The following is a 25,560-nucleotide window of genomic DNA, read 5'->3' on the forward strand; positions in this document are numbered from 1 at the left end:
ATTCCATAACCCAGATCCAACATTCCAGACTCTCAGTGCCTGGAGAAGTGTCAGGAAGGGCCCAGAGCTGATCAGATTTATAAATTCTCCTTCTGCCCATCCAGTGGCATGGATTGGGGCACACTGGGAAGGGAAATCCCTGGAAAATGTAATTTTGGGCCAACTATAGTAATAATAAATATTATTAAATATATTCATATTATATATTATTTTAAATATAGATTTATATATTTATATTTATTTATATGTTGCATATATATATATAAGATATATTTAAATTATTGTTATATATTTATATTATATAGATAATGGTTATTAAATATATTTATTTAATATATAATGAAGGGCCAGCTATAGTTTCCTGCCCTATCCCAGGGCACTTCCCCCAGCAGAATGCCAATTCCCAAGTGCAGCCCTGGAGCTGGTTTCCCTGGTTTCCTGGCCCAAGGCATGGCCTTGCAGGAGTTTGGGAAAGGGAGCTGTTTGTGCAAACAGAGGGGCTGTCACTGGACCAGCAGCAGCCAGTCCAAGGCACCATTTCACCATTTTAAGGGTTTGCTGATTCCATGCTTGGGAAGTCAGATGGATTTAATCAAATTTCAAGCATATCACAATATTTGTTTTGTGACTTGGGGGGCTGGCAGGGGAGCTGGCACTGATAATGGGAAATGGTTTCATATGTCACAGTCCTCAGAGTTTGTGAAAAGCCCAATGCCAATAACTTAGGCATAGAAAGAGTTCTGCTGCTTTGGATTAACTGCAAGTCACGGGAACCAGCAAATTTCTCCCCTCCCATTGTCCTGGTATTTTCCTAAAAGCCTGAAGCAGATATTGGAAAAATATGTTTCAAAAAATGGCATAAAAATAGAAGGTAAATTTCATACACCCAAGCAGATAAAATTGGTCAAATAAATAAAATATATCAAATTTCTGTATGAGGCTTTCAAAGAAGCCCACTATAGGTGGGCAGTCAGAATCTGTAATTAAAAAAGGGATTGCGTCTTAGGAAAAGCACCAAAATCATTTCACTGTTCCTGAACATGTAATCATCAGAGTCCAGATTTCTTGGACAGTTCACAAGGAGGGTGAGGCCTTTGAGGAGGAGCTCTTGCAGTCACAGCCAAAAGCTGCATTTCCTACTTTCTCCTTACAGTTCTGTGAAGCAGAACATTCTTATCAAAATCTCTTTCCTTCTGTCCCATTCCTGCCAAATCAGGAGGTAAAACACCATTTTTCTTACTAAAAGCTATCCTTTGATTGCCTCTGCTTTGATTTCCCATCTCTACAAACCCCCAGTCCATGGTACAGGTGCAGCCACACAGCCCCAGTTTGAAACAACCACAAAATGCTGCAGCTTTAGGAACTTTCCTCTAAGTTTTGGGCACATTTTGGGTGGCAGTGGGGAATGGCAGGAGTGCCCCAGCCTGGCTATGCCAGGGAGCAGCAGATCACACACCCTGCCCTCAGGCCAGGAACATCACAGCACAGCAGAAATGTTTGCACACACATTTAGGAGCAGAATGGGCTGCTGTGTTTATAAAATAAAATAAAATCTCCTGAAGAGAGCAGAGAAATCCATCCAGTAATTCTTGGACTGACAGCAGTGATTCTGCAAGATCTTTGAGGAGGGAGCAGGTTTAATGTTATCAGAGAGCACATTAGACATCTTTCCTCAGTGGAACACAAATGGAAATACTGTTTGTTGATGTGGGTTTTCCATATTCAATCTCACTTAATGCTCTGGTTTGGATCTTAAAATTTACTTAGTATCATACCACAATCACTAAGAAAATCAAGGAAACAAAAAGCCCTGAACAAACAACCCCAACATTTATGGACTACTGACAGTGCCACTACTGCAGATGGTTAACTAGGCATGGCAAGGACTAAGCTAAACCAGACACGTCTACAAAAAAAAGAAAATAAAAATATTTATGCAGATGTTTTTTCTTCTGTCATTGCCAAAATTAAAAAAAAAAGACCTCTTGACAGCCAAACAACATGGAGGAGCTTCTAAGTAAGGATGCTATGCAGAAGCTGAGACAATGACGTGATCTACAGTGGAGAAGGGTGAAGAAAATCTGGTCTTACCAGTAAAGAATATAGGGGATTTACTTCGAATTTCCTCCAATTTTTGAACGAACAAGGCGTTCATTTCCCTCTGGAGGGTGCCCACTTGCCTTCGAGAAGGTTCAGCCCAGTGCTTGGGGAACTCTGGGCTTCCAAGGCTTTCTAGACTGCTGGAGTTGGAGGACACAGAGCCATTGCTGGCTGCAACCAGGTTGACAGTGCTTCCATACTTGCCACCAGAGTGGCACTGCCAGCGCTGCCGGGGCTGAGCCTTTATCCCGTGGCCCTTAGAGTCACCACTCGTCTTGCCTGGGCTCACAAAGGCCTGGCTGCTCCTGCTCAGGTCACCTGCAGGTCCAGGGCTGCTGCAAGGCTGCAAATCTGACAGCGGCCTGGGCTGCCCCCTGACCACCCAGGTGTGCAGCTCTACCCTCTCCTCTGCACTGCTGCCCTGCCCGGCCTGCAGGGGCTCTCTGGGCCTGCCAGGGTGGTCACTCCACGGCCCCTCGGGGTCAGGGCTCTCCTTGGAGCCAATCATGCATTTCATGCAGTTGGTGGCCACTCCGATCCTGCCCGAGCTGTTGATGGCACAGCGGGCGAAGACGCTCGGCTTCTCGCCCAGGGGCTCCTGCAGCCTCACCCTGTGTGCCCTGGGCAAGGGCTCGCTGAAGGGAGCCCCGGGGTGGGCACAGCTCTGCCCTGGCCCCTGGGCACAGCCCTGGGCCTTACCTTTCAAGCCCTTGCCAGGTGCCTCCCCACCGGCAGCGTCTCGGGGAGCTGGGGACGGGGAAGCGCTTTCTGGCTCTTGCACAAAGCGAGGCTGGGAGGCAGCTTCCACTTCCCTCCCTTCTCCAGCCCCTGCAGGGCTGCTGTCCTTTGTGTCAAAAGCAATTTCTGGAAAGCCCTTCTTGTTCTTCTTCTGGCTCTTGGTGGGTGCACTGGCCGTCCGTCTCAGGATGTGGCTGCTAAAGGAATGTTTGCGATGGAGCTGCCCAGCAGCATGACTGTCCAGAGAGGCCTGCTTTGGATTTCTGAGAAACAGCCCTTTTAGACCTAGAGCTTGTTTGGCCTGCAAAAGAAATAAGAAAAAAAAATATATATTTAAAAAAAATTAAAAAATATATATAAATGTCCCTCATAAAAAATACAAGGCTCTTCCTCTGATCACAGGAACTCATGAACAAATATCGCTCACACACACTTTCCTGATATATTCCTCCCATCAGCATGAGAACTAACCCAGAAATAGGACAGGCATTAAAAATGAAAAAAAAAAAAATCACTAACAGCAGCCTTGCAAAATAACACATCTCTTTTTTTTTTTCTCAGCTATGTTTTTAGATAACATTTTGCAGCCACACTTATCTCTGTATTTGTCATCGTTTCCTTTCTAGCATGTAATTACTTACAACATCTACATAAACATCAGAGCTATTGAAAAGACAACAAAAAAAAAAAGGAAATACTTCTGTCTACAAGGCTTTCATTCTGAAAGCTGAAGAGTTTCTCAGTTTCACCCAAAGCAGATGTATTTAAAATTCCTGCTGTAAAAGCATTTTCTAGGAACTGTTGGGAAATAAAGACTGACCATAAAATAGAATATTTTTTTCAATATAAAGGAGATCTACATTTGAATTGAATTGAGCTTTGTCATGAATAGCAGTTAACTATACACACACAAAAGATCATGGAGTATTTCATTTTCTACCTGTGTAATTACATTTTGGGGTAATTTTTCCTACCATACAACACTTATCCCAAGACACTGGTGTATGTGTTCAGCACTGAGGAAACACACTACAAACAAGGGAAGTTAGTCAGTGTCACATCACAGTTCTCCACAGCCTTCAGTAGTTATTTAAGCATTGAACACACAAATTCACCCTCATAAATCTCCCACCACCATACAACTGATTTACATTTCAATGAGACAGAGTTCCAGCATTCCTGCAGACATTCCAGGTGTACTTGCCAACTTCCCAAGCCCAGGCTGATGCCTGACTCAGCGCTGGTTTGCTCTGAGCACTGACATCACTTCAGGCACAGAAAGGATTTTCTCTTTCAATCTACTTCTCCCCCTTTGCTCTCTTTATTTCCCAGCTGGATCAGACTTTTGAGCAGCTGTAGCATCAAGAATGAATAAACCCAGGGTGGATCATGACTGAAGTGCATTTTAGGAAGGCTGTGACAGAACCTGACCAGCAGCCACGCTCACTGTCAGTTCCAGTTCTGCCCTGTGATGTCACATGAGGTCACATTTCTGCAGTGCCAAACAATGGCACAGAAGGGTCTCATTTAAATTACAATGGTCTTTCACCCAAAATAAATATTTGAGTGCCTGCTTGAGCATTTCCAGTCCTGCTGTGCAGGACAATGCAGATGTTGGCTGCCCTGTGCACTGAGCCTGGGCTAAGAGCTGATTTTACCCCAAGCTGCCATGTGGGACCAAGGTTTATATGGCTGACACAAGAAACAGTAAAAGTGTTTATAATATTATTTTTTATACAATATTTAGTCAATTATAATTGACTGGAGTTTAGTTATCATGTGCCAATTTCCAGTGTGAGTAGGACATTATCAAAAATTACCTTTAAGATCAGATAAAAGATAGTGAGGTTTGATTTTTCCCATGCAAGGCAAATATTAAATATTGGAAAATCTTCTTTGATAGCCAGACTATTGAACAGTCTGCTTGGATTACTGGGAGACAAGTTGGCAAGTACATGAATTTATTGCTATAAAAATCAGACAATATAAATATTTGCAAAACCCAGAAAAAATTGTCATACAAACAACACAGACAAATAATATCCACCAAAAAGAAAAGGGAAGCACTGATGGAATGGGTGGCACGCAGTGCAGGGCCCAAGGTGTCATTCTGGCTTGTTTGCTGCAGCTTTATTAAGCTGGACACTGTTGCTTGAATCAATGGAGTGATTCAAGAACACAAAGGCAGATTTGATTAACTTAGGGGGGAAAAAAAGTTTTAAAAGAAGGAAAAAAATAAAAGAGAGCAGTTTTGAGGGAGATCCAGGACACTGTGCTTTCAGCTTCCAGCCCAGCTTTTACAGGGCTGTTTCACTTTGGAAAGCAGACTTGAAAAACAGCACAAGAGGCTTTCCCCCAGTTTAGCAAATTATTCACTGTCAATGTTGTTTTCTGTGTGAAAGAAAGGGTTTGAATTGCAGCCCTCCAGAGAAAGGGCAGGAGAGGGAGAGGCTCAGAGAAGGGGGAGAGTGGCAGGAATTTTATCCTGGATCTGCTTCACTCTGTGGCTGTCAGTGACCCCACAGGGGTGACCCAGCCAAATGTCACAGCTCATGTCCCATGAGTTGGAGAGCTCAAAGATGCTACCAGGGAGAGGTTGATGCTAATGAAGCCACCAGCTCAAGGCATGCAGGTGTGTGGTGGTGTCTGCACCTCCCTGGCACAGGAGGGGTACCTTCAAGGCGTCTAAAAACGCTCTGCTTCTAAAAGGAGACTTTTGTGACATAGAGAAGCCCACTGAAATCACAAACAGACAGAGTAAAGGCAGAGTAACAGTGAGGGAGGAGCTCAGAGATAGGCACATCTAGAAAAACCACAAGAAATTCTGCACTACATCAGCAGACCACAGAAGAGACAGAAACCAAGAAAAGCCTTTCCAGGAAACAGAGCAATCTGAAAGAGATTTCACGCATAAGTTAAGATTATTTTTTTTTTAACCTAAGACTGTTTTAGTAATACCAAGCTACAGCCATTTATAAAAAGTCACAGAATGTAAATGTTTGCATTAGAATCCCTGGATTAATAAAGAATGGGTAAAACCAATTAATAAAGAATGGGTAAAAACCAAACCAGGCTGATAACTGGGGTGATTTTTCTGTCCATAATTAAGAGAGGAGAAAAGAAAAAAATTCTAATTTGGACAGTAGTCTGTTAAACAAAAATCAAAGCAAAAAGTGATTCAGGTAGACCAAACCAGAAAGGGACGTGTAATGTTTGTTCCGCATTTTCAGTAGTTTTTATTAAAAAATATAAATTTAAAAACAAAACAAAACCACAACACACACAGATTTTCCTTCCAAATCCTTGTATTTTGTCAGTGCACAGAATCACTTCCTAACACCAGCAAGCCCAGAGAGACTGCAGTGACAATGAGAAGCACTCAGGGAACACCAAGAAAAATCTGTGTCCCCAAAAAACTGCCAAAGTTTCAATGGGCATTTACCCTTCTGCAAACTATCACAGCCAGTCACTCATGAAGAAGTTAGTAAGAGCAAATAATTATGAAAGGCTTAGGAAATTAAGGCTAAACAGAGAGAATTTGCCAGAGGAGGTTTGAATTGAAAATACTTCAGTGATGAAGAGGAGGAACATTGGCCCTTCCATTAAACATTGCTGGCAAGGCAACTTGGAAGCTGAGTTGAGTAACTAAGTGATGATTAAAGTTTAAAAAAGCTGTTTTCCTGTTCAGGATTGCTCGAATTTCCCTCTGGAGGAGGAGCTGGGCATTCCCAGCCCGCTGGATGCCTCCTCCTGCTGTCCTGATGCTGAAATTGCATTTCACTGCTGCGGGACAAACTGGGATCCTGCAAGGAGCTCTGTACCTGATTTCCTTGGCATTAACAGCACAGATCACTGCACTCAGAGGACAGGAGCTGCCTCGTTTTTATCTGGCCTAGAACAAGTCTGAAATTAGGGCTTTACTTTCGTGGAAATTGAGATGTGGCACACTGAGAGTTGTTTACTTCCTGTGTGTGAAGCAATCACACCCCTAATAACACACAAGGAGTGTAAATATGTCCAGCTATTACCAGCATCACCCTTCCTCTGCATTTTAAGAGTTATTATGGCAAAAAAAAACCAAAGCAAATAAGCTTGTGGAATTTAATTAAATATAAAATGCTGAAACATCAGGCAGAGCCCCTTTAAAGCATCAGCTTTGCAAGGAAGAAGTGTTCAAGGTTAAGATGTGTCACCTTTGGTTCAGCAAGGTGCACTCATAATCACATTATTTATATAAAAGTGTGTGCTGCAAGGAAATAACCTTCCCCCATGGCTTCCTCAAAAAGGCACTGCAATAATCTCTTTTACCACTTTCCCTGTGATTTGCCTTTATCTCCATGGATATTCAGAAAGATCTCAGGCTACCATGACAAGCACAGAGATCAATTTTACTCCAAATGAACAAAAATGTCAGCCTGGCCCTTCACCCCCTGATCTTCCCTGGTGTGATACAAGATGCTGGCAGCTCCTGCACACCTGCACACCACAGAGACACTCACCTTACCACAGATGTCATTTATTGCCACATGCACAAAGATGGAAGCCTCTTCTATGCCCTCCAGGTACACGTGTCTGTAACCTGAAACAGAGGGAGCAGAGCTGGAACAGGCTGGGACAGGAGGAGCAGCTGGAGATTTTCCTTTTGTCAGCAGCAGAAGAGATCAAGGAGGATTCTCCCAGCTCCTCCTCACAGTGAGGATCCATCACCTTGCCACACTCAGGTGTACCTGAGCCACAACACCTGCAAATTTCACCCCCATTTTTTGTCAGGATCTCATAAAACAGCCCTGTCCTGTTTCATCCAGGCTCTGTTATTGCTGCTGTCAAGCCATGATTTAAACTTGACCACATTCTCTCCTCTGGACTTTTAGTTCATTATTGAGACTGCAAACCTTTCATCCAAGGTCAGTTTAGTGAGACTAGATGGGTTTTTTTAATCTTAAAGAGAAACTTTTTTCTTGACTTTGAAAGGAAAGAAAAATACACACACAAGAAGTTTTAATGTGAAGGAAGACTGAAATGAAAACAGAAAGAGGAAATTGTCGGAAAATGGCATTTAATGGCCTGGATCCCATCATTAGAATAGGTAACTTTCTGTTCTGTGTTAAACTACTACTAATAGTCACAAAACCAAGGAAAATTCTAGAGTTTTTTCAGAAACTGGTGTGAAGAAAGAGAGGACAAAGCACTAAAGGAGTAAAATATTTAAAACCCACAGTATTTGCCTACCCTGCTTAGCAATCTTACCCATTTTATCAAAATCTAGTCCCAAAAGTCTGGAGTTAATTGATTTAGTCTTCATGACCATATCAATCAGGAGCTGACTCAGACAGAGAACTCAGGGCCCAAACTCCAGCCTCTTGTTCTAACTAGAAATTTCTGCAGCAGATACATTAATTTTGATTTTTCCCAGGAAAAATCCCAGTCCATTAATTTGGGATGACTCTTTCTCTCACCTGGCATCATGCTGCTGAAGGCAATTGTCCTCTGGCCGATGAAATCCCTCCCGATGGGGTCGTGGTCCCACACCAGGAACCGGATCAGGGCGATCTCTGGCATGTGCACTGTGAACACCAAGGTCTCCTCCCACATGGGGTTAAAACCTTCCAAAGGGGGAATCAGCTTCAGGAATCGCATTCACAGCAAACAACAAGGCTGCCTAAGCTGTGGTGTCATTCTGGTTTTCCTGACAGATTGATAGTTCTTGGAAAATCCAGTAATTCCACAAGGAACAGAGCTGGGTCTTGCCTAAATTTGGCCCTGCCTTTTGACCATAGCAAGGTCAAAACACCCTTCTCTCACACATAATGAGAAAATGAATGTTTTGTTTCATACCAAGACCTGCAGCATATTTATACCAACTCAGTCAAACAAGTCAAATTCCAAGTCTAATTAACATTAAAATGCTGAAATCCAATTTTCCGTGCTTTGGCATAATAGGCACCAAATATTATCTACTCTTAATTTTATGAAAAAACCTGCCTGAAAGAGGATATTTCAGCCATAAAAATCTCAGATTTTCTTACCATTATCATCAACTACTCTGGTTTGTTCTTTGAAGCAATCAACAGGTAAGCCTATAACTTCTACTTCAACAAATGGATCTATGATCTGAAAAACAAAAAGCAACAAATATTGTAAAGAAAGCGTGACAAAAGTGGAATCCAAGCAAATGGCTTTTACAATATGGGCACTGGACATGAATGTCTGGGTAATTATTGGTCCTGAGCCTTATGGAGTGAATTATTAAATTATTAAATTAATAAAGATCTCTCTCCCTTTTTTTTTTTGCTTCTACTGGAAGGACTGTGTTGGCGATTGAGGAAAACCATCAAAACACTGCTGTGATGCTTAAAAGTAAAAAAAATCACCTGAAGACGTAGGATATTCATGACCTAATTTATTCATGGTCTGTGTCTCCTGACAAGTAACTGTAGGGTGTGAAATCCTCATCCTTAGCCCAGTCAGAATGGAAATAAACCTTGTGCACCACAAAGTAACAACCACAGCTATCCCATACCTCTCCTCTGTCTCCCAGCATGGAATCACGTGGTTTGGGGAGTTGTTGACCACTGATAATTCTTAGAACCAGCTGTTTCTTCAACTGACCAGGCAGTGGGTCTTCAGAATTTGGGTTAAAGACACCTGTAAGAATAGAGAATCCCATAATGTGAAAGTGCAGCATGACTTTAATTACTGATACCTTCTGGCTCTTTTGCTTCTGGCATCAGAAATGAATCTTTAAACAAACTGTACCAATCCTCACACTCAGTCCTGTCCTGCAATCAATGTTCCACTGGTTTTGCTGGTTTTCCTTACCTTGACACATGCAGTTGGGTTTGAGGACATAGCCACAGTTCCCATTGGCACTGAATTTGGCCCGGTTCAGTTGCAGCATTCTCCCCTCTGACTGGTAGTTTAGTGCAACTATAAAAAAAAAATAAAAAATCAGATTCCAATTTGACTTCTTAGATGCAAAAAAAAAATTTAGAAATTCTACGGAACATTATTCTCTTATATTACAGCTTCAGGGAGAGAAGCTCTCCAGAAGAGCTGAACTCTGAAGCCCTCTTGCATTTGAGAAGTTCATTTATTTCCATTTACCAGACAACTCCCTGCCTGTAAGACACATGTTCAAGGTAATCAATGCAAGGATAGCACCAAGGAGGACTCCATGGTCAGCAAAGCTGGATAAGCAGAGGACTCAGAGTGTCCTAAGGGGTGATTCCAGTGCTCCTATTCAAACATCCCCTGGGATTAAGCTCTTTTTTGACCCAGAGATGGGGCAGCTGAGAGGTGTTTCAAAAACTTTTATTCCATTTTCAGTCTTATGTGAAGGGTGAGACAATACAGATGTTATAATTCACACCATCACAATCAAGAGTTAACTATTTCCTAATTACAATACCCTATAAGCATTCCTTGGCCTATCAGCTTGTGTTACACTATGCTGTAAATGTTTTAAAGCAAATAATCTAAAATTACCCCTGTAAGCCTTACTACAATGCATCTTTCACAGTTCTATTTCTCCAAAGTAACCAGTCTTATTTGCAAGGCCATCCTTTCAAACTTCTTTCTGGTTCCATTTCTCTCCCAACAACATCTCTCCTATTCCGCGGACAGAATCCTCTACAAATCCATTTCCCACAGCATCCCTCCCAAAATAAACCCAACAAACAGAGAAGTTTGAGCTGACCAAGCTGGCAGCCAGCATTCCAGAAGGGCTGGGGGTTGTAGTTGCTGGAGTCCACCCTGTAGGAGGAGGGGTAGATGCGGGACAGCTGGTGCTGGTTGAAGCGCAGGTACTGGGCCGGCTTCTGCTGCAGGATCTGGTGGGCTTTGGTTTCACTGAAAGATGAAACCTGCCAGCTGGAAGAGACTGCAGAGGAGATTAGAGGTAATCTCCTTATTCATTTATTTATTATCTAGATAAAGCTTTCAAAAGTACATAGCATTAGTTCCTTTTTAGCTATCAAGCATCATTTCAGTGCACGCCACTCAGAGGGAACTCTGTTTTCCCTAAATTACAGCTGACACTCTGCTTATTGGGGCAGTTATGGTTGGGAAAGTGAAGCTGAATACGATGATGACCTCATTCTTCATTAAGAACTCTTATTTTAATGAAAAGATATTTAAGAACATGAACCGTTCCATTTCTTTGTGCAGCAACTATTTTCACCAAACTTTTAGTTCAACTTACTTTCAGTTTCAACATCATGGATGCCAACAGACTTTGTGTATTTCACCAGGTCAGACAGGGCCCTGGACAGCTTCATTGTCTTCTTCTGTCGGCTTACCCTAGGAAGGTCACAAATTAACAGAACAAATTAACTTCCCACCAATTCAGGGGTAAATGTAATCTTTCATATTTAAAAATAAATCAGGGTAAAGAAATGGATGAGGCAGTAAGAGGTCAAAATGCATAAAAGGTTCAATGTGCTTGGCTAATGAATCTGAACAGCACCAAGAGATCATTCTGGTGATTTTGTGGCAGACATTGACATCTCCCCACTGCAGCCATCAACAAACTGGCATCTAGACCAGAAGGAAACCTATTTAGTGAGTGCATTTCTGCAGGCATATTTTAGCAACAAATCATTTAACAAACCTGCTGTAATGTACAGAGCTCCTGGCTAAATTCCCTTGAGAATCCGAATCGTCTTCACCCTCTTCCAGGCTTGATGCCTTTTTCAATTTGCTTCCTTTTTTCTGTGCCAGAAGGAAATAAAACCATAATATCATAAGTGTGTGATCAAAGTTTGAGCAGCTGGCTACAATTCTGCTTTGTTATGCCAATGAGTGTGTTACTTAGAGAAAATGGAAAATGACAGCTTTTGTAACACTCAGCTCTGCAGCAAAATCTGCACATGGGGAAAACTCAGCCCAAGGTCTGAACCTTGTTACAAAGGAAGCACAAATCCTCAGATAAAAGGTGTAAATTAATTTCTGTGGTTCTCAGTTAGATCTTGGATGCCCTCAGACCTTCATGGAGATTGAATCTGTGTTGTTATGCACAGTGATAAGCAGCTCCCCAGCCTGTTTGTTCACTGAACAGCCTCACAGTGAGGTGCTGCAGATGTTGCAGTTATGAAATTCCTCTCCACTGCATGCAAAAATAAAAATCCCTCCAAGAATCCAGGCTGTGGTGCAGCCCTCACCTTGGCAGGGGCTCACCTTGCGTTTGGAGAAGCTGCCCATGAGGGACCTGCTGTGCCTCTTGCTGGCACTGAAATCTTCCCCAGAATCTGCATCATCCTCCAGTTTACTCTGAAGCAACCAAAGAGAGGAGAAATAACACAGGAGCTCAGACAGAGTGCTCAGGCAGTCTCTGGATATCAGCACAAACAGGAGGGATTTTAGCACTGACTATTCTGGGTAACATCTCTGCTAAAGGGTCTGGCAAGCCTTGGCCTTGTAGTTGCTCTCACAAGAACTCTCTGATACATCATGTCAAGCATTGGGTTTAAAATACATCCAAATTCACCCCACAGAATGTTTTGGGAAGCTGATTTTTAGTTCTCATCCCTAATTTAGTTTTAATCCCTGGTTATTACACCTGCTTATTGTTGGCAGATCTCCACTGCTTTTTTCATTTGCATGGAACAATCTTCCCAAAGTTTTTGTGGCTTATTACAAAGCCTAAAATGAAAATGCCTCATGAAGTGTAGTCTGTGGGCTGAGTACATTTTTATAAATTAGAGTTAATATAAAATTAAAATATACTGAAAATGCATAGAACATAGAGAACTGAGGAACAAAAAGAGCCCAACATTCAAAAGCAGTTTTTTTATAATGGAAAATCAAAATCTTTCTGCTGAAAAGTCATTTCAGAGTACATTTCATGCTCCAATTGCTGTGTGAGCAAGATAAATAGTTTGTGTATCTGACAGTGATGTTCACCTGGCATCATCATTAACTGCATGAATTCAGCTATGAAGCTGAAGTCAATACAAGATATATTTAGTAAACAATGAAACACAAATACAATTAAACACAAATTCACCTTCTTACTATCAGACTTCAGCCCAGCCTTTCCTGAGGATGGGAGAGTGGAAACTGTAAAATTGTTTGGATCTTCACAGTCACGGATTTTGGATTCTTTTATCAGTGAGTCAAGTTTCTTCTTTGCTATATTCTCCACTCTTTTCCTGTTAGCAGATGCCTGCAAACAAAACATTGAACCATTAAGCAAGGCAATGATGAAGAAAGCATCATGTGAATTCCATGCCATGTCCAGGCTGATTCTGCAGCTGCAATAGGTGCAAGATCTATTGGGTGGAATTGATGGGAGATGCTTTAGAATCCTCTTTTAGCAGATGCCAGAGAACTCCTGTTCCCTGCTCTGTGTGCACCACAGCCCATGTGGGGAAGTGGAGAAATAAAATTAAAAATAAAAATGAAGGGTTTTCTTTTCCACTCAGGTCTTTTAAGGGATGACAGATTGTGTTCTCTCTGTAGACCCCAAGAATTCCCAGTTCCATTTGTCATGAAACAAGCTCTGATTTTCTGAACTCTTCAAAATTTCATTTTGGAAAGCAAACCAGGTGTAGGAAACCTCAGATTCAAAGCATCAGTAAATCTCAGCAAAGTGAACTGTTAATAACAAAGATGGTGCTGTAAAATACTGAAAAGTGATATGCTGACATGTAATAACTTCCAAAAAGCAAAGAAATTATTTTTCTCCTTTGGTAGTCTTATTCACAGAGAAGTTTCTCTTTTAGATCAGATCCATAATACAAAACGAGGAAATAGCCTGAGGGAGAGAGAATGAGAATGCAAACTCTCTCCAAGGCAATTTGGTTTATGTCATTAAATAGCTTTGCTGTGTTTTGTATTGTTTCTGCAAGGTGCAGTGGAATTTGCCAAAAGATTAAAGTGACAAAAAAATAGACCTTTTAAAAAAGGATGAAGAAACAAGGGATTTTCAGATTGAAACCAGCAGAGATTCTTCTTACAGTAAAAATCAATCAAGCTCAGCATTCAGCAAAGCAAAGGGATGCTCTGTAAAAATGACCACAATTTGATGTAAATAGAATATCTTCTTTTGGTTTTTTTTGTATTTCAGGGGAAGCACAATGTGATGCACTGAAGAATCATGAGATATTAATACTCTAAACTTTATTATTCTAAACTTGAAACATAAACCCTCGAGCAGATGCTGCTTCCTGTGCACTTTTGTCAATCTGCCCCCATGAAGATTTAGAACCTGAACCAGTTTTGATGAACCCCAAAGATCAGATCACACCCAAAATCCAGAGATCTCCCCCAAGGTTTCCTCTCACTGGGATGGAAGCCTTGACAGGCATTTACATTCACTTCACTTACATCTCCATTCATTAGTTTACAGTCATCATCAATCTCATCAGCACTGTCCTCATCAGAAACTTCTCCTTCCTCTGCATCCTCACTGATGTTGGCTGGAAGTTTCTTGCCCTAGAAGACAAATTTATTACAGAGGCAGGGAAGCATGCAGCTCTTGCTATGACATATTCTAAAAAAAACCCCAAATTATTCAAAGCATGTTATTTCCAGGTTCTTCTGGCTGAGAAGATATTTTTTCTGAACCTTAAGTAGCAGTTTCCTATGGTCTGCTTTTTGTGAAGTGATTTAAGTTAGGGTACAGTGATAACCAGGCAGAAATCATCACCACAAACAAGAGAAGGGAAAGGAATGAAGCAGGAGTTTACCTTAACCAGGATCTTCCCTTTAAGACTTGCTGGTGAGGGGAGTTTTGTGGAGTCATCGTTGTGCACAGAAGACAGATCCAGTTTGTCTCCCAGGATTTCTGTAAGATACTGAGCCATCTTCTTCTGCTGCACGATGCTGCAGTGGTTCTCAATTGACAGGATCACTGGGTACCTGCAAAAAGCACCAGCTGCAAATTTGGCTTTTACACCATGAGGGCTTTTCCCACTAACAGCAGAGCAGGGTCATACAGATAAACCTGCAGACAGAGCCTCTTCTACAAAGACAGCAAGTGTTGTTTCTAGTTTTAATTTCACTTTTCTCATTTATTGTTGATTATCCAGACCAAGGCCAAGGAACAACAATGCCTGGTTGAAGATAAGACTTGTGGAGCATCTCCTCCAGTGTGGTCAGTGCCAGTAAAACCACACTGATGGTGGATTTCTCTTTAGAGATTATGCTTTTTTAAGATCAGCACAACAGACAGTCTATAAAGGAGTTTTGCAGGATCAAATTATCAGGGATTCATTCATTAAAAATCAATTATTTCTATCCTGACATCTGGCCTTCATTAGCTCCTCATGAGGATTTGAGCCACACCAGGACCAAACTTTCCCAGTTGATTCTGTGGTCCCAGTTACCCTTTTTGCAAAGGTTTAAAAACAGAGCAATTTCAGAAGGACTGCCTTTGATTTGTTTACCATGACTTCAGGCAAACTGCAAAAAGTATCAGGCTCACAAGAAGTTTACCTGGTTTGAAAATTTAGTGCAAGTTTATTTTCTATTTGTAAAGGCAGATGGGCTGCTTTGGGGGAGCTACTGGAAAATTTTTACAGTGATAAAGTAATTTCTATTTAAAAAAACCAAAGGTTGCCACACACATTTTGACTGTGTGGAGGAGGAGAACAGCAACTGCCAAGGTATATGAAACTTCCCATGAATAATGCTGATTTTCTGAGCAATGTACCTGTAGGGAAAATAACCTCTTTCTGATGAACACTCTGCTTTGTCCACAATCATGCTACTCTCTCTTTGGCTCCTTTATTCCCTGACTTGTTTCCTATCCCTGGAGCACCCAGGTGTAGCCTTGGCAGCACCAGAGTGCACATCCAGAGAGACAAAGTGGTTTAACTGCCGCTAAAAACATTCACTGGCAAAACCTGCTGTTCCTCAGGTGTTGTACAAGCTCAATAAATCCAGCTCCACACCTCTGTGCAGAGTGTCCCTACTCAGCTTTGCCTTGCTGTTTCTTTCTGAAGGATCTGAAGGATTTTCCCCAGAAAACAACTCCAAATTCTGACGGGAATCCTGGTCAGGGATGTACAAGGATCCCATTCCTAGCCCTGAGACTCAGAGGTTGGCAGGCTGGATACATACTCATTCTTGATAAAGGCATATTTGTTGATAGTTTCAATCACATCTTTGAAGAGGATTTTGGAAGTCAGGGTGTATCCATGGTGGACAATTGGTTCCCCGTCTGGCCCGTCCCAGCAGTCAACTGTAGAAACAGAGACACCATCAGAGCAGGAACAGCTGGGCCAGCCTCTGTGGGGACAACAAAACCCTGAAATTCCCTTCAGCAGCCCAGCCAGGTCCATTCCCACCCTGCCCTCCCTCCACTCTGTGCTGAACATCCTTCCTCGGAAGGAATTTCTGAACTAGGCCTCGTGCTGGGACCAGGTGACTGTTCCCACTGTCTGAGAGAGCCCCAAGCAAAGAAACTCTTTTAAAAATTGCTGAGGGCTTTATGACAGGAGAGAGGTGACAGAGAGAAGCATTGCTGTCATTGTGCTCCTGCTGAACCTGAAAAGGAAAGCAGAGACTCTCAGCCAGGCTTCTCACACCACAGGCCAAGCCAAGACCTGCCCATCCCCAGCCCAGCCTGGATTTTGCCTTTGTCTAAAATATTTGTCTATTATCATATTTCCATGGAATGATTTACTCCTCTGAAGCACCCAATGGCACATCCACAATCCAACCTAAAACAAACCATATCTGCCTTCTGAAAAACTGCAAACACTTTGATGGTGAGAACATTAAGGATGATTATGAAAGAGGCAATGTCTCAGAAAGGCAGCACAAGTAGGGATTGCACAAAAAGGTCTCCTGTTCACTGCAGATACTGTCACCATTTCACAGAATACTTCCCTGAGCAGAAATACCCACTTTCCTCTCAGGTGTGGCAGGAACTCTGCCATATTTGCCAGTCTGGATGTCACAGACTTGGCTAAGGCAGAACAAGCACCAGTGCACTCTGCCCAACATCAGCATCCTCTCTATAACAGGAGTTTTACAGGTTTTTTCCTCACTACAACAATACCACTCCTGAAATGTCTGTCTCAAGAAAATTTGTCCATTCTATCACAACATTATTTTGTTGTTCTTTATGAAAGGAAAACACCATTTTCCCAGGCTTTTTCCTCTCCCCAGCTACCATGCCTTCTGCAAAAGTCATAAATCTTTCTTCAGAGAGGAGAAACAAAATTACAGAGCTCACTGGCAGCTCCTTTTTGCTCTTTACCTTCCACACAGCGACAGCCAGACTGCAGCACCCATGCATACATGTCCACCCTGGACTGGGACATCAGCTGATCTCCCATGAGGTAGGTGTTGTGTGAAGAGGTAATGAAGTAGTGACTCAGAGGGTAGCTCATGTCCTGGTTCACTTGGTAATGCTCTGGGTTGAAGATGTCCCCCGATGGACTCCGCATGTAATTGGTGAAACCTGTCAACAATCAACACTTCAAATAAGGTTTCATTAATGTTTCACAGTTTCATCCTTTTTGTTGCTGTAACCTCCCTAAAACCAGCCTAAAATGCATCCCTATATTCACCAGCATGTTTAAGATAAATAAATAGCATCACTACACCCAAACTGTCACCATGACCAAGTGCAATTATTGCTTTTCTCATTGCTTTGTACATTTTCCTGCTCTGCCTTTCCTGAGAAAAATATGTCTATTTAATCCAAATAACTTACAATTTGTGTCAAAAGATTCTGCTAGGACATTGGGTCACATGGCATATAAAAGCCTCCAGAGATCTGCAGGCATATCCTGGAGCTGCTCCTCATGAAATCTTGTAGGATCTACAGTATTGGGATGCATTGAGACAGTTTTTGATGGCCCAAAAGAAGACACTCTCCTCTCCTCTCCTCTTGCAGTATTTTCCAAAAAACAAACCAAAATAATGACAGTACACATTGGATTGTACAAGCTACACTCTCTAATTTGGAAATGACACCACAAACCTGCCTGTGGAGTGGGGAGCTCTGCAGTGCTGCACTCATGTCACTCCAGAATTGGCACTGAAATATCAATTATCTGTGGGGCTTTCAGTGATGCTACCAGAAGAATTTATTTTCCAGAGCTTGTAAAAATCCTGCAGGCATCATCACCTGGGCCCTCTGTATATTGCAATCACTACTCTTGTTCAGGAGCAAAGTTTTAGCAAGTTATGATTTAATCTTTGTGTGAAATTGCTGCTCTCAGACCTGCAGCAGACATTTGTGCACATATCACAGCCACTTTCACAATTCAGACTGACACAAAACACTGTAACTTCCACTTCAAATCTCCCCCAAAGGTTTTTCTTTCACCACCAAGGAAAAGACTCAGACTCCCATTCACACCCTGGCTTTGCTGACAGTGCTGATGCCTTTGGTCAGTAGGTTTCCGCTTCAAGACTTCCAATTCTCCTGACATTTCACTCATTCCATAAATGAATCAGTGCCCCTGTAAAAATCCTGCCAGGCTTCCAAAGGTCTTGACACACTTTGACTGTGACAAGAGAAAATGTCACCTTTATGATGGTCCTTCTGGGCTACACATTTGGTGTTGATGAAAGTTTTATTGAAGGAAAAGAGCTGATAAACACAAACAGCAGCCAAAACATTTTGAGCAGCACACTGGGACACAGTGGCAGGGAATTCAACCCAGCCCAGCTGAATATTGAATTCTTTTGGAGCACCAATGCTCAATGAGCACATCAGTGATAGAGTCAGGGTGAAAACAAAAGATGAACCAAGGCAGAGCAGCCACTGTGGCAAATGGACAGAGCACAGAGTGTGTCAGCAAACACACAGCCACCACTGGTGGCAGGCAATCAGCTCTTCCTGCAAACCATTCAGCTGCTGCAAGGTTAATTCCACCCAGCACTGGGAGGGCAGGTGCTGCAGCAGCACCATTGTTTGCTTTAAGCACTCTTGGTAAAATATGATGTTGCAATGAGTTCACACTGACTGGATTTATCAGCCCTACAAGGAAGAAAGAGGAAAGAAGGAAGCTGAGTCCCACAGGACTGCAGTGGTGACACGCAGGGAAGGTGCACTGGCTAGATCTATCAGTCCTACAAAGAAGAAACAGGAATGGAGGAAGGTGCTGGTGGCAGTGAGCCCCATAGGACTGCACCCAGGGAAGTGCACGGTGGCACTTTGATCAGCACACAAAGGTAAAGGGTTTCTTTAGAGGCTGTGAATGAGCCCATGGTCACAGGCCAGTCCAAGGGGCTCCACGACAAAAGCCAGCACAGCTGAGGGCAGGCACGGGAATGAACAGGAAAGGACAAAGAGCACTGTTCTGTTATCTCACTACTATTGAGGTGCAGCCAGGTGTGGGCAGGATGCTCCTGTCAGGGCTGCACCAATCTCAGGAATAATCAGGCAGATTCAGCTTCCATGGCTGCTGCATTTCTGTCCCCAGGGCAGCTCTGGACTTGTTTTCCAGGAGACAGGAGACATCTCAAGTCTCAACTCCACACAAAAACAAGAGAGGAATAACTCCTCTGTGTGTGTGTGCACACATGTTCATACATGATGTACCTGCACAGATTTATGATTTTTAAGCAGCTCTTCCTCCTTTATCAGCACAGCCCAGCAGTGAGCCCCTGTCAGCTCCTCTGTCGCCTCTGTTTGGGTGTTACCAGAAATGTCCTGCATTAATTAAGCTCTAGATAAGGTCTGTTCTGTTCTATGCACTTGCAGCAAGTTACTGGAGGGGTTAAGGTCACAAAGCCTTTTCCAGTTGTCTCCAAATGACCTCACCTTCTCCTTCCCCCTGATCAGGAGCAGACACCAGCACAATGTCACCATGCTGGACTCTCTCTTACCTTAACCCATAAATTCTCTGATGTTTTATCACCCATTCTGAGGCAAAGAAACAGATTTTGTTGTTGTTATTGTTTTTCTCTATGGAAACTTACAATACTTTGAAAAGCCTACTCTTTACTTTTTTAGGTATGAGGAAAGCAAGATAATGAACTTGCTTATTCATTATTTATGTGACTGCAACTGTCTGTAAAGACCAGAAAATGAAAAGAATGTCATCTGCTCCCCCACTGGCATTAGCATAAGCTTTAAAATAAATTGAAAATTTAGTCTGGAAGTAGAACAGACCTTGACCCATCCTAAGCAACCACCTTACACATTGTACCAGAAACTACCCACTTCTTCCTGCAGGAAACCAAACAACTTCTGTTCTGCCACTTTTCAGGATGACAACACACCCACAGGAACGGACAGGGCTGATTTTCTAAACGTCCAAGAACTTTTGCACAGAACCTTATTCCTCAGGAAAGTGCTCCCTTCTTGGGGCCAATAAATCTGGCTGAAGATTTACTATTTAGGGGAAAGGACTTACAGCCAGCCCCCAAAATAACAGCTACCACCCTGGTGGTGCAGCATTGGTATATTTAGAGAGAAGGCTTCAGCAGCAAAGGTCAGGAAGGCAGGACCAATTTCATCTATCATCCCACTCAGACATTTACTCTGGATCACATCACTCCTCTTATATTAAGACTTAATTTGATTTTCAAATTGATTTGATTTCCAAAAATACCTGCAGGAATGATGCAACTAAATTCAACTGTATTTTCCAAAAGCACAAATAGAGACACCTCCAGTTCCAGCTGACTTTCAATGACTGCTGCTTCATCCTGATATGTACCTTTCAAAACTCATCCAAAGAGATCTGGTTTTTTTAGGTTGCTCAGTAAATGGTAGATATTTTTTAAAAAAGCAAAAAGGCTGGAAACATACTTTATACAACATGACGAAATTCTACATCTCTATATTCTGCAAGCAGCAGCAATATTCTCCTGAGCATTGAGCCAGTTCCCTTTTCCCCACAAAAGCTGCACCAGCCAGCTTACCATCAATTCCCAGGGCTCCCTCCTTCTTGTTCTCTGGGCATGGCTCAAACTTGCTGATGATTTCCAGGCAATGTTCTTTAGTCACATTTGTCATCTGGAAAAGCAGCAGAAATGCAGTGTTAACCATTAATCACAGCTCCTCTGAGCTCTCTCCATCTCCATCCAACAACTGGGCAGATAATCCACGGTGGGAATGAGGATTTCCAGCTCCCCAGAGGGATTCCCACTCCTGTCAATCAGTGTCAGGTCAGATCAGAAGGCGAGCTCTCTGTGAAAAGTTTCTGTGCTATTGGCAGCTGCCTGATGCCAGAGTTCTGCTTTGTAGGTCAGATCTGTTGTTAGGCACCACAGAGCGTCCAAACAGAACGAGCTTTGCCACAAACCAATGGGATCTCTTCTCTTGTAGGATTAGAGGATTAGTTTGCATTATCAAAGGGTTTTTTTCCCTTTAAAATAAAACAAGAAAATGTCTCATCTTTATGCAGCAGACAGAAAAATCTGTTAGTAGCAGGGAAACAGAGAAACAGGACATAATGTTCTCAGGGAATCTGCTAACTTCAAGGTTGCTCTGCATTCTCAACTGAAAAAGAAAAGAGTACAAAGGGAAATATTTGTCTGTAAAGGTTGTCATTTATGAAACCAGGGTCATTAATGCTGAGCTGTAACTTTCTTTACATAATGCAGTGTTTTAGTAACTTAATTTTAACACAATTAATACTCCTGCTATTAACTGTTGATGTATTCTCTATTATCCTGACATTATTTAACATTCCTGTCCTGAATGCTCCAGCAAATCCTTTCTATTAGATGCTGTACATGAAAACACAGCCCTTGTCATCAGAGTGCAATAAAGTGACCATCAATCTGGCAACACAGAATCTTTGCCTGGGGGAAAATGAAACCACCAGCACATCTGCAGCAAGATCAATGCCTTTTCTGGCAATTTAAAACCTACTAAATAAAAGTAAAAGAAGAAGACAAAAATCTCTAACTCTGGATTTGTACATCGATGATCCTGGGTTCAAAAGATGAAGCTCTGGAACACCAGGTTTGCCTGGAATGGAGTAAGGGTGTTCATGTTGTATGAGAAAAGGTGGCAAGGGAGAGAATTGCCCCAGGCAGGATTTGGCCATGTCAGTAATTAGCTGAGTTGATTTCTGTCCTGTGGTGAGTGTTCATTTTCCCCTCAGCATCTGGAGGATCAATTGACCAATGAAATGGAAACACAGCCCACTTATCTAAGAAGATAACTGCCAGAGAGGTGGATTTTTTTATTCATTCCTTTCATGGACAATGACTGAAAATCATGGACATTTATGGCTTATAGGCATGAAGCTCCAGAGGAGACCATGAGAGGAAAAGGGCAAAGAAAAGTCAAAACATTTGTTCCTGCAGCACTGGACTTAAATCACTCTGAGAAAATTCCTTAGGTACTACAATGTGTTTCAAAAACTCTCCTATACATTAATCATCCTCTCAACTGCTCCTTGAAAGATAATCTTCCAGTTTACACACTGAGATAGTGTGACAAAGTAATTCAGAGTTTCATCATGGGCTGTGTGCTGTGTCACAAGCAGAGCCAGGAACACCAGCTTTGCTCCAAGGTACTGAATACTGGGAACAGACAGATGCTGATGGGATTGTTCAAGGGGAACACATGAAAAAAGAAAGCAATTCTAGAGATTATATTTAGAAGCACACTAAAAGAGCCTACAGGGCAAAAAGGTAGTGAAAGCAAGAAAATTCAAGAAACAGTCTTAGATGAAAATCAAGACACATCTGTCTCTTTTTCACATGAACAGCATCGAAGTCCCCACTCCTTTTTAAATTAATTCCCAGTGGCAAGCAGCAGGCCTGCAGCTGGAATCCTGCTCCTGGCTTGGGCCTACCTTCTGCTCAGTCTCCAAGAAGCGTTTCAGGTCATCTGTGTCCAGGTAGTCCTTGTGGTTGCTGTAGGTGAGCATCAGCAGGTACAGATCGCGCCGCGTCGACATCATCTTGTAGAAGGCACAGAACTCCTCGAAGTCCAGCGTGCCCTGGTTGTCATCTGTGTCAGCCTCCTGCAGCACACAGCAACCACACAGTCACAACCCAACTGCCTGCACCAATTTTAGATAAATAAACAAACCCCTGCATGCGAGTGAAGCACTGGAATTAAATGCAGGTTGAAGCTGCGTGATGTGGCTGATGGAACTGACTGATCTATCAGCCTTGTCACAGGAATCCCCTGCACAGCTTTGAACCTCTCCCATGGACACATCTATGCCAAAAACAACATTGAAGGTTTTAATTGTTCCACAGGGAACCCTGCTGAAGGATTTCTTCTGTCTATGGCAATTAAGTGAAGGCAAGTTCCCCTCCAACAATATGTGTGTGTCTGGCAGAATTACCCACTCACATCTTCAGAATATCATTGGAGCCCAAGTCATCTTGAAATTAATTTTCTATCCAGGATTTGAGAGGATATCTGTAAAATCCATGGCCATAAACTAATAAGATCTGGAAGAATACTAATTTTGCAAGCAAAGAAAAAAATCATCAGGGATTTCACATAAAGGCTTGCTGGTCCCTGCAGGGACTTTGTGATAACAAAAGCTACACATCTCCATTGTTGCTCACTAAATCGGGCCAAGGTCAGCAAAACGCAATGTCAAACAAACAGCTCTCAGCAGTTCCAAAATCTGACTGATACAGAAGTTTGCATGCTGGGTATTTTATTAGTACCAGCTACCAGAGGATATTGGATGCTTTATTTGATAATAATTTTAGAGAGAACATTATTGGAGGAAGAAACATGACTGGGTTTCTGACCTAAAAATTCTAGCAAAAGGGCAATCTTGGAACTGTGTGCTTCACGTTATGTAACACCAGAAGGTACCTGGTGTGTTGCCTTTTTCTGTGCATAACAATTTATCTGTGACGTGTTTCTGGAGCTCTTTCCAATTTACCAAATGGACTGTGTAGTATCTCTCAGTAGAGTGGAAACAAACCAGCTGCTGAAGTATTTGCTATCTCTCCTACTGGATTTTGTGTTAAATCCTTACTTTTTCAGGAAAAAAAATAATTCTTACCTTAAACATTTGCTTGACTTTCTGTCGGGGTAGGTTCACATTCAGTTTGTGCATGAGCTGGAGCACTTCACTAATACTCAGACTGCCATCCCCATTTTTATCTGCCTCATCAAATGTCTGCTTCAACCACATTGAACAGGAGTTAAGGAACAGCATGGAATATTGAAGGATATTACTGAACATCATGGATATATTGAAGGATATTACTGAACATCATGGATATATGATTCTTTTTCACATTAGGAAACCCTGCAAATGAGACTGGGAATGAAAGGTCAAGCTAATATCTAACTCTCCTCATATTAGTTCAGTAACAGCTTCTAGGCTTGCTGTGCTCAACATGCCACATGTGCTCTGTGCCTATTTGACAACACAGAAGAAAAATTTCTGAGTGAATCTCAGTGTTACATTGTGATGGTGTTTGCAGGGGTCTCAGGATGAGGGAAGAGATGAGGATCTGATTCTATGTTTCAGAATGCTGATTTATTATTTTATGATATATATTATATTAAAACTATATTAAAAGAATAGAAGAAAGGATTTCATCAGAAGTCTAGCTAAGAATAGAAAAAGAATGGAATGATAACAAAAGCTTGTGGCTCGAACTCTCTGTCTGTGCCAGCTGACTGTGATTGGCCATTAATTGGAAACAACCACATGAGACCAATCACAGATCCACCTGTTGCATTCCACAGCAGCAGATAACCATTGTTTGCATGTTGTTCCTGAGGCTTCTCAGGAGAAAAAATCTTAAGGAAAGGATTTTTCAGAAAATATCATGGCTACACTACATCACCAAATTAAATGGATGGTTTTACACTGGGAATGAGACTGAAGAATGTAGCTGTGTCTTTTTCAGTCCACTGCACTCAGTCATCTCCATCTCCAGAGCAATCCTCTTCAGGAACTCTGTCTCTGGAACCAGGGAATACAGTGGGAACTGCTCTGAAGCTCGGAGCCTAGTGCTTACTTGTAGCAAAGCAAACACTGTAAGGAATCCTGAGCTCGTCCCAGGCAGCACAGGAAGGATATTGGTCTCTGGTCCTTTGGCGTTTGGAGAGGCTGTCCTCGTCACTGATGCCTGCCATCAGGTACTTCAGCCCTGTGATCCAGGTGCGTGCCTCCTCGGCGCTGGAGGACACCAGGTCCAGGGACTCCATGTGGTCCCCGTAGTAGATGCTGAAGCAGCAGTTGGGGTCGAAGCTGCCGTCGGCATAGCGCTGGAAGATCTCCGACTGCTTCCCCTCACACACCTCCTGGATGGAGTCGATGGAAACTGCAGGGACAGCAATGGCTGGGAGCAGGCCCAGAGACATCCCAGGGAGGGAGAGCCCAAACCCCACCCTGCAAGGCCCCAGTTCATACAGCATACAGGGGTTGCCTCTGACTCATTTACAGCACCCTACACCCCTGGAACCTGCACAGCCAACCCCAGCACCTTCAGCTTCATAAACAACCCATCATTAAATCATTTACTGCCCTTTAAAGTCAACTACAACACTGTGGAATCCTTTGAACCCTTCAGGCAAACCCCCAGGGCCTTGCCTTGGAAGAAGGTACCATAGATGGAGTTTTCCCCACCTAGGCTGAAAGAGAGGACTCAGCCCATGGTGCTCTGCAGCACTATTGCCAATCTAATGTAGATTGCTTCCCCCATTGGCCAGATGACCCTGCCCACCCCAATTATTCATCCCTCAATGCCCCTACAGGTTGCTGCCCTTTGCCCAGCCCCTTTTCCCTCAGGTCATTGGCCACTGACCCCATACTTAAGTCTGTGCACAGCACATGCTCTTGTCTTTTGTCCCTGATTTCCCTTCAG

The 25,560-nt window shown here is 42.6% G+C and overlaps 1 protein-coding gene across 1 annotated transcript in view; it reads right to left on the reverse strand.

The window, feature by feature from the left end:
- The window catches only part of PLCH2 (phospholipase C eta 2), a 46,204-nt gene that overhangs the window by 4,932 nt on the left and 15,712 nt on the right, over window positions 1-25,560 (reverse strand). The window contains exons 3-21 of the mRNA XM_058039311.1: window positions 24,774-25,017; window positions 23,742-23,871; window positions 22,560-22,730; window positions 20,671-20,764; window positions 17,045-17,248; window positions 15,901-16,021; window positions 14,526-14,697; window positions 14,164-14,271; window positions 12,842-13,000; window positions 12,013-12,105; window positions 11,447-11,547; window positions 11,039-11,136; window positions 10,535-10,717; window positions 9,658-9,765; window positions 9,359-9,483; window positions 8,865-8,949; window positions 8,295-8,441; window positions 7,338-7,417; window positions 2,092-3,139 (exon numbers count right to left, since the gene is read on the reverse strand). Of these exons, the coding sequence (XP_057895294.1) occupies window positions 2,092-3,139; window positions 7,338-7,417; window positions 8,295-8,441; window positions 8,865-8,949; window positions 9,359-9,483; window positions 9,658-9,765; window positions 10,535-10,717; window positions 11,039-11,136; window positions 11,447-11,547; window positions 12,013-12,105; window positions 12,842-13,000; window positions 14,164-14,271; window positions 14,526-14,697; window positions 15,901-16,021; window positions 17,045-17,248; window positions 20,671-20,764; window positions 22,560-22,730; window positions 23,742-23,871; window positions 24,774-25,017 (3,471 nt within the window). The remainder of the gene's footprint in view (window positions 1-2,091; window positions 3,140-7,337; window positions 7,418-8,294; window positions 8,442-8,864; window positions 8,950-9,358; window positions 9,484-9,657; window positions 9,766-10,534; window positions 10,718-11,038; window positions 11,137-11,446; window positions 11,548-12,012; window positions 12,106-12,841; window positions 13,001-14,163; window positions 14,272-14,525; window positions 14,698-15,900; window positions 16,022-17,044; window positions 17,249-20,670; window positions 20,765-22,559; window positions 22,731-23,741; window positions 23,872-24,773; window positions 25,018-25,560) is intronic.

This window comes from Melospiza georgiana, chromosome 22 (assembly GCF_028018845.1).
Source record: "Melospiza georgiana isolate bMelGeo1 chromosome 22, bMelGeo1.pri, whole genome shotgun sequence".
NCBI lineage: Eukaryota > Metazoa > Chordata > Aves > Passeriformes > Passerellidae > Melospiza > Melospiza georgiana.